The 8,885-nt window shown below is 46.8% G+C and overlaps 1 protein-coding gene across 1 annotated transcript in view; it reads right to left on the bottom strand.

The window, feature by feature from the left end:
• LOC118376057 (glutamate receptor ionotropic, NMDA 2C-like) overlaps nucleotides 1-8,885 on the bottom strand; it is a 116,492-nt gene that overhangs the window by 12,976 nt on the left and 94,631 nt on the right. Inside the window, exons 11-14 of the mRNA XM_052492932.1 lie at nucleotides 8,232-8,400; nucleotides 7,490-7,643; nucleotides 6,702-6,827; nucleotides 4,448-4,677 (exon numbers count right to left, since the gene is read on the bottom strand). Coding sequence (XP_052348892.1) covers nucleotides 4,448-4,677; nucleotides 6,702-6,827; nucleotides 7,490-7,643; nucleotides 8,232-8,400 — 679 coding nt within the window. The remainder of the gene's footprint in view (nucleotides 1-4,447; nucleotides 4,678-6,701; nucleotides 6,828-7,489; nucleotides 7,644-8,231; nucleotides 8,401-8,885) is intronic.

The raw sequence follows: 8,885 nt of genomic DNA, 5'->3' as shown, positions 1-8,885 counted from the left end.
GTTAGGACTGTTTTGGGTTTTCCACGTTTTCTTATTTTGTATAGTGTTCACGTTTTCATAATAATAATAATAATAATAATAATATATGCCATTTAGCAGACGCTTTTATCCAAAGCGACTTACAGTCATGTGTGCATACATTCTACGTATGGGTGGTCCCGGGAATCGAACCCACTACCCTGGCGTTACAAGCGCCATGCTCTACCAACTGAGCTACAGAAAAGATGTTTATAAATAACCACGCAGCATTTTGGTCCTCCTCTCCTTCCCCGGAAGAAAACCGTTACAGAATCACACACCACAACAGGACCAAGTGACGTGGTGACAGGCAGCGGCAGCAGGAGCAGCACAAGGAGGAATGGACATGGGATGATGTGTTGGACTGCAAGGGTTGCTACACATGGGAGGAGATCCTGGCGGGAAAGGATCACCTCCCATGGGAACAGGTGGAGGCAGCTTGGAGAGCAGAGGCAGCCGGAGAGAGGAGCCGGCGATACGAGGGACCACGGCTGGCAAGGAAGCCCAAGAGTCAGCCCCAACAATGTCTTGGGGGAGGCACAGGGAGAGTGTGGCAGAATCAGGAGTCAGACCTGAGCCAACTCCCCCTGTTTATCGTAAGGAGCCAAGGAGGAAACCAGAGCCGGTGTTGAGGTGAGCGAAGCAGAGACCGTGAAGGAGTTAATGGGGAAATTGGAGGAGAGAGTTATGAGGGAGTTGCTGTGTTGGTGCATGAGGCACAGTATTCGCCCGACGGAGTGTGTCGGGGATTTGATGGCACCTGGGTCAGCTCTCCATACTCGTCCTGAGGTGCGTGCTAGTCGTCTGGTGAAGATTGTGCCAGCCTCACGCACCAGGCCTCCTGTGCACCTCCCTAGTCTTGCACGTCCCGTGCCAGCTCAGCGCTACAGTGCTCCTAGCAGTGCTAACCGTGGCGGATGTGGTACTGGTCAGGCACCATGTTATGCGGTGGAACGCACGGTGTCCCCAGTACGCGTGCTTAGCCCGGTACGCTGCATCCCAGCTCCCCACATCTGCCGGGCTTGGGTGAAGATCCAGCCAGGGTGGTTGGTGCCAGCCCTGCTCTCAAGATCTCCAGTACGTCTTCACGGTCCGGTCCATCCAGTGCCACCTCCACACACCAGCCCACCAGTGCCAGCACCACGCACCAGGCCTACAGTGCACTTCGCCTGTCCAGCGCTGCCAGAGCCTTCCTCCTCTCCAGCGCTAGCAGAGTCTCCCGTCTGTCATGAGCCGCCAGAGTCTCCCGTCTGTCATGAGCCGCCAGAGTCTCCCGTCTGTCATGAGCCGCCAGAGTCTCCCGTCTGTCATGAGCCGCCAGAGTCTCCCGTCTGTCATGAGCCGCCAGAGTCTCCCGTCTGTCATGAGCCGCCAGAGTCTCCCGTCTGTCATGAGCCGCCAGAGTCTCCCGTCTGTCATGAGCCGCCAGAGTCTCCCGTCTGTCATGAGCCGCCAGAGTCTCCCGTCTGTCATGAGCCGCCAGCGTCTCCCATCTGTCATGAGCCGCCAGAGTCTCCCGTCTGTCATGAGCCGCCAGAGTCTCCCGTCTGTCATGAGCCGCCAGAACCGGCAGTCAGCATGGAGCAGCCAGAGCCACCAGTCTGCAAGGAGCCGCCAGTCTGCATGGAGCAGCCAGAGCCGCCAGTCTGACAGAATCCGCCAGAGCCGCCAGTCTGCCAGGATCCGCCAGAGCCGCCAGTCTGCCAGGATCCGCCAGAGCCGCCAGTCTGCCAGGAGCCGCCAGAGCCGCCAGTCTGCCAAGATCCGCCAGAGCCGCCATTCAGCCAGGATCCGCCAGAGCCACCATTCAGCCAGGATCCGCCAGAGCCGTGAACCTGCCTGAGCTATCTCTTAGTCCTGAGCTTCCTCTCAGTCCTGAGCTACCTCTCAGTCCTGAGCTTCCTCAGTAATGAGGCACCCCTCAGTCCAGGTGGGCCCTTTGTTAGGGTTACTAGGCCAAGGTCGGCGGTGAGGGTCGCCACTCAAAGGACGCTAAGTAAGCGGACTAAGACTATGTTGGAGTGGGGTCCACGTCCTGCGCCAGAGCCGCCACCGTGGACAGACGCCCACCCAGACCCTCCCCTATGGGTATAGGTGTGCGGCCGGGAGGGGCGGGTGGTACTGTCACGCATTCTTTGGGTATTTCGTGGGTGATTGTTCGGGTCTCTGTGTTTTGCACCAGTTAGGACGGTTTCGGTTTTTCCACGCTTTCTTATTTTGTATAGTGTTCACGTTTTCTTCTTTCATTAAAGATGTTTATAAATAACCACGCTGCATTTTGGTCCTCCTCTCCTTCCCAGGAAGAAAACCGTTACATTATTGGTTTCTCTCTCTGTATCTCTCTGTTTATTGGTTTATATCTCTGTTTAGTGGTTTCTCTTTCTCTCTCTCTGTGTTAAATGGTTTCTCTCTCTGTATCTCTGTTTATTGGTTTCTCTCTGTATATCTCTGTTTATTGGTTTCTATCTCTGTTTATTGGTTTCTCTCTCTGTATCTCTCTGTTTATTGGTTTATATCTCTGTTTAGTGGTTTCTCTTTCTCTCTCTCTGTGTTAAATGGTTTCTCTCTCTGTATCTCTGTTTATTGGTTTCTCTCTGTATATCTCTGTTTATTGGTTTCTATCTCTGTTTATTGGTTTCTCTCTCTCTCTCTGTTTACTGGTTTCTCTCTCTGTTTATCTGTTTCTCTCTCTGTATATCTGTTTACTGGTTTCTCTCTCTGTATCTCTCTGTTTATCGGTTTCTCTCTCTGTAACTCTCTGTTTATTGGTTTCTCTCTCTGTATCTCTCTGTTTTTGTCACGTGTTCTCCTTCTCCAGCCTCTAGGTCACCAGGCTGCTTGTTATGTCGCACACCTGTCACCATCGTTACTCGCATCAGCACATTATGACACTCACCTGGACTCCATCACCTCCTTGATTACCTTTCCTATATATGTCACTCTCTTTGGTTCCTTCCCTATATATGTCACTCCCGTTGGTTCCTTCCCTATATATGTCACTCCCTTTGGTTCCTTCCCTATATATGTCACTCCCTTTGGTTCCTTCCCTATATATGTCACTCCCTTTGGTTCCTTCCCTATATATGTCACTCCCTTTGGTTCCTTCCCTATATATGTCACTCCCTTTGGTTCCTTCCCTATATATGTCACTCTCTTTGGTTCCTTCCCTATACATGTCACTCCCTTTTGGTTCCTTCCCTATATATGTCACTCCCTTTGGTTACTTCCCTATATATGTCACTCCCTTTGGTTCCTTCCCTATATATGTCACTCTCTTTGGTTCCTTCCCTATATATGTCACTCCCTTTGGTTCCTTCCCTATATATGTCACTCCCTTTGGTTCCTTCCCTATATATGTCACTCCCTTTGGTTCCTTCCCTATATATGTCACTCCCTTTGGTTCCTTCCCTATATATGTCCCTCCCTTTGGTTACTTCCCTATATATGTCACTCTCTTTGGTTCCTTCCCTATATATGTCACTCCCTTTGGTTCCTTCCCTATATATGTCACTCCCTTTGGTTCCTTCCCTATATATGTCCCTCCCTTTGGTTACTTCCCTATATATGTCACTCTCTTTGGTTCCTTCCCTATATATGTCACTCCCTTTGGTTCCTTCCCTATATATGTCACTTCCTTTGGTTCCTTCCCCAGGCGTAATTGTTTCTGTTTCAGTTTCCTGGTTGTGCGTTGGTCGTGTTTCTTGTTTTGTATTATGTTTTGTTAAAAGACGAAATCACTCGCTTTCTGAACTTGCTTCCCGACTCTCAGCGCACATCGTTACAGTTGATCTGTTCCTGTATTTCTCTCTGTTTCTCTCTGTTTCTCTCTCTCTGGATCTCTGAAGCAAAATGTGTCGCTTGTCATTTTGGTCTTCTGTGAATATGCTTAGGAATAGCGAGCTGAATGAAGAAGAATGTGTGCGGTTGTCACGCCCTGACCTTAGAGATCCTTATTTATTCTCTGTTTGGTTAGGTCAGGGTGTAACTCGGGTAGGAGAATCTGTTTTCTATTTCTTTGTTGTTTTTGCCAAGTGTGGTTCCCAATCAGAGGCGGCTGTCTATCGTTGTCTCTGATTAGGGATCATATGTAAGTTGTCATTTTCCGTTTGGGTTTTGTGGGGTGTTTTCCGTTTAGTATCTGTGCCTGACGGAACTGTTCGCTTTCGTTTTTGTATTCGTTATTTTTGTTTGAGTGATTCTTGACTATAAAGAACATTCCACACTTGGCTTTGGCCCACTGTACCTTACATCGACGAGCATTACAGTGGTGTATGCGATGAGTGTGGTGTGTGTGTGTACGTGTGTCTTTGTGTTCACATATGTAAGCTATTGAATGACAGGGATAATCTTTGACAAGATGAGCCACAAGAGAACAGTTATCAGGATAGATGGATTGGTGGACGACTCGGGGATTGATTAACTGTCCTACCTTCTTGTCAGACAGTCCAGACACAGTGTCTATGTACTGCTCCTGGATCATGAAGGCAGCCAGGTTGGCAGTGTAGGAGGCCAGGAAGATGACTGCGAAGAAGGCCCACACCAGCACCATGATCTTACTGGTGGTTCCTTTAGGGTTCTCGATGGGGACTGAGTTATTGAACACGATGCCCCAAAGCAACCACACTGACTTCCCTATGGTGAAGGTAGGACCTCCTGCCGCTGGGGGGGGGTGGAGGCAGGAGGAGAGAAAGGAGGAGAGGGGGGAGGTGTTTGGTTAATATACTCATTGTATCATAACAGTATCATTAGCAGATGTACAATATACGTCCATGTTATCGATGTGTGTAATGAAACACACGTCCATGTTATTGATGTGTGTAATGAAACACACGTCCATGTTATTGATGTGTCTAATAAAACACACGTCCATGTTATTGATGTGTGTAATGAAACATACGTCCATGTTATTGATGTGTCTAATGAAACACACGTCCATGTTATTGATGTGTCTAATAAAACACACGTCCATGTTATTGATGTGTCTAATGAAACACACGTCCATGTTATTGATGTGTGTAATGAAACACACGTCCATGTTATTGATGTGTGTAATGAAACACACGTCCATGTTATTGATGTGTCTAATAAAACACACGTCCATGTTATTGATGTGTCTAATGAAACACACGTCCATGTTATTGATGTGTCTAATGAAACATACGTCCATGTTATTGATGTGTGTAATGAAACACACGTCCATGTTATTGATGTGTCTAATGAAACATACGTCCATGTTATTGATGTGTGTAATGAAACATACGTCCATGTTATTGATGTGTGTAATGAAACACACGTCCATGTTATTGATGTGTGTAATGAAACACACGTCCATGTTATTGATGTGTCTAATAAAACACACGTCCATGTTATTGATGTGTGTAATGAAACATACGTCCATGTTATTGATGTGTCTAATGAAACACACGTCCATGTTATTGATGTGTCTAATGAAACACACGTCCATGTTATTGATGTGTCTAATGAAACATACGTCCATGTTATTGATGTGTCTAATGAAACACACGTCCATGTTATTGATGTGTGTAATGATGTGTAATGAAACATACGTCCATTTTCCTATACTGTTGATGGCTGTATCATGCATTTCCAATTAGCTTGTTTGTACAGCCCCTTACTAGACCTAATAGAATTTTCACCTTTTCATCTCTCTATCACGTTTCCATTCATAGGTTGTTCCCTATTCCATCATTCAACCCAGCAGCAGCACTGAACACAACATCATTAGCAAGCCTCTCAGCATTAGACTAGTCACTGAAGGGTTTGCCGTTAGCCTGCCTCTAGCTGTGTGTTGTGTTTGGTAACACAGTGTTAACTGCTAGTCTGCCTCTAGTTGTGTGTTGTGTAACACGGTGCTAGCCACTAACCTGCCTCTAGTTGTGTTGTGTTGTGTAACACATTGTTAGCCTCTAGTCTGCCTCTAGTTGTGTTGTGTAACACAGTGTTAGCTGCTAGCCTGCCTCTATCTGTCTGTCGTATTGGGGAACACAGACTCAGCCCATTCATCTTTGCCAGCTTGGAGAAGCCAAATCCATCTCCATCAGATTAGCCTAGCGACAAACACTAATTAAACCAGGAAGTGACCTTTCAGACCGCGAGACGAGAGCGGGCTCTGGCAGCTCGGCATGCTGGGATTGATTAGCCGTCTTTGTTGAGTGCAGTGCTATACCCCACTCTCCCAGGGACTCTCGGGGTCTGGCATTCTGTGTCAATACCTGCCTAAAACCACTTTAAAACTCTTGGCACCTAGCTTCTGTTTCTAGTATGTAGGACACAGCCGTTTCCCATACTAATGTAGCCGATAAACAACTCTCACTTCCCTGTGTTTGTGTTAATAAGCAGTGTTTTATTTTATTATTATAATTATTTATTATTTTAGGGGGTAGATCAGCTTTAATATCGCAGATAGATTGTTGCTTCCATCAATGTAATTGTCTGCATCATTTCCAATCCCCCATATATATATTGTGTAAATGTGTATATAAAATATGTGTTTAAAATATATTTTATTTTCTTATTTTCACCTAACCCTACCACCCCTCTCATACACTTCCCTGTGTTTGGGTGAATAAGCAGGGTTAATGACCAGCTGAGTTTCAACCCAAGTCTCCTGTGTGAGCCCTCGGCTCTAAAACCAGGGTAGCAGCAGCTGTGCCACAACTCACCTTTAGCACTGACCAAGCTGCGGTTGTAGCCGACAGGACTGAAGTACTCGAACACGAATACGGTCACAGCTACCACGGTCAGGCACATTACAAACATCATCACCCACACCGCTGGGCTATAGGGCTCTGGGAGAGAGGAGGAGAGACAAGGAGGAGGGAGAGAGAGAGCGGGAGGGAGGGATCTTTCTTTTTATGTCATTTGGACTGGCCAATGATGGCTAATAATGTCACCAGGTATAGTATCTACAGAAAACTTAAAGACGGTCATAGGATTGTTCATCCATTGCATTGGTTGTCGTATAAGCTTGTCTACTGCCAGGCTCAAACAAAGCAATTATACATACTGAGCAGCTCAGGGAGAGAAAAGGCAGAGATAAAAATGACTCATTTTAACATGGGAACACCAACTTGTTTTCATTTTGATTTGGTTGTTTCAAGGTTTATGTATGATGTAGTTGTATCTGCGGGATAAATCGAAAGTGACCTAAAACGGAAACAGACCACTGAGACAGAACCCAGTAAAGTAGGCCAAACACAAACACACACACAAACACACACACATGCACTGAGCGTTGCCATGGGAGCCAGCTGTCATGCTGCTTCCGTGAGGAGAGGCATCATGGCCGGCAATCCAGGTAAATCACTGTTTGACACAGATCTAAGATCAGACTATACTCCCAATATTATAATGTTAACTATTGGAGTACTAACACTAAACTTACCTCAGATCAAATGATATTTACATAATATAAAGACAATCAATCAATTAATCAATCCAACTATCTCACCGAGGAAGGCGGAGGGGGAGACAGTCCCATTGCTACGGGCAACCATGACGCTGATACCGGTCTCGACGAATGGCACAGAGAAGTCAATAATCTCAGAACGCTCCTCATTTATGGTGAGAGAACCTATGGCCATGTCTGCTTTCCTGTAGAACACCTGGGAGAGAGGGAGGAGAGGGGGAGGAATCAGACGGGGGGGGGTGATACATTTTTACATCTTACAACTTAAAACATGATCTACTGTGCTTCATCCCTCTGTCAATGTAAGAATTGCACATTATAGCATTTTTTCCTCTCTCTTGCATTACCTCAACATGTATCAAACGGCATTGAGCCTCTGGGGACGCAGGCAGGGATGATGTCATGAGGAACACCTGTTCAGGCGTACGGCTTTAGGATGCGACTGTGTTTGATGTGTCTTCGGCACCATATGAACATGCATGTTTTCACACACCATTAACCCAGATTACAATCAACCATCAAAGAGATGCTGTACACCTACCCAGTCTACCTCTGACCACTGCCTCTCTCCTGGTCCCAACAAACACACAGCACAGATTTAGGAGTAGAAGCTCTGGAGCTGTTCACAGGGGAAGTTCATTTATCTTCCAATTGTTATCTTCCTGCCTGGGATTTCAACCAGCAACCTTCCAGCTACTGGTCCGCCTCTCTAGCTTCTAGCCACCGCCTCTGTCCTGTAACGTCCTACATTACTGGGAGAGTTTGGTGCTGGAGTTCCTCTCACCTCTCCGATCATGCCGTTCCAGATGCCACTGATCATCTTTCCATGTTTCCCGTTAGTGACCAGGTAGAGGTCGTAGGAGAACTTGATGGTGCGAGACAGCTTCTTCAGAATGTCGATGCAGAACCCCTTACAGCACAGCTTGGTGTAGGGCTCCGAGTGACCCACAAGACTGTAGTGAGAGGAGGAACACACACACACACGCACACACACACACACACTGAACAGAACGTATGTGACGAACAGTAAGTTTTAGGAGAATGAAGAGCAACTGCTAATTGACCTGATAGGTCCTCTAATTGACCTGATAGGTCCTCTAATTGACCTGATAGGTCCTCTAATTGACCTGATAGGTCCTCTAATTGACCTGATAGGTCCTCTAATTGACCTGATAGTTCCTCTAATTGACCTGATAGGTCCTCTAATTGACCTGATAGGTCCTCTAATTGACCTGATAGTTCCTCTAATTGACCTGTTAAACAGCAGTAGCTCTGTGAGACCGATGAGATCAATAAGCTAAACAGCATCAGAGCAGAGCAGAGGAGGGAGGAGTGTGGTCTGTACTAACGACTGGGAATCAAGGACCTGGTCTGCAGACAGGAAAGACAACAGGAAATCAGTATCCCTGAGACACTCACTCACTCACACACGCGCACG

This window comes from Oncorhynchus keta, chromosome 3 (genome assembly GCF_023373465.1).
Source record: "Oncorhynchus keta strain PuntledgeMale-10-30-2019 chromosome 3, Oket_V2, whole genome shotgun sequence".
Taxonomy (NCBI): Eukaryota; Metazoa; Chordata; class Actinopteri; order Salmoniformes; family Salmonidae; genus Oncorhynchus; species Oncorhynchus keta.
This window is presented reverse-complemented; position numbering and strand designations above follow the sequence as displayed.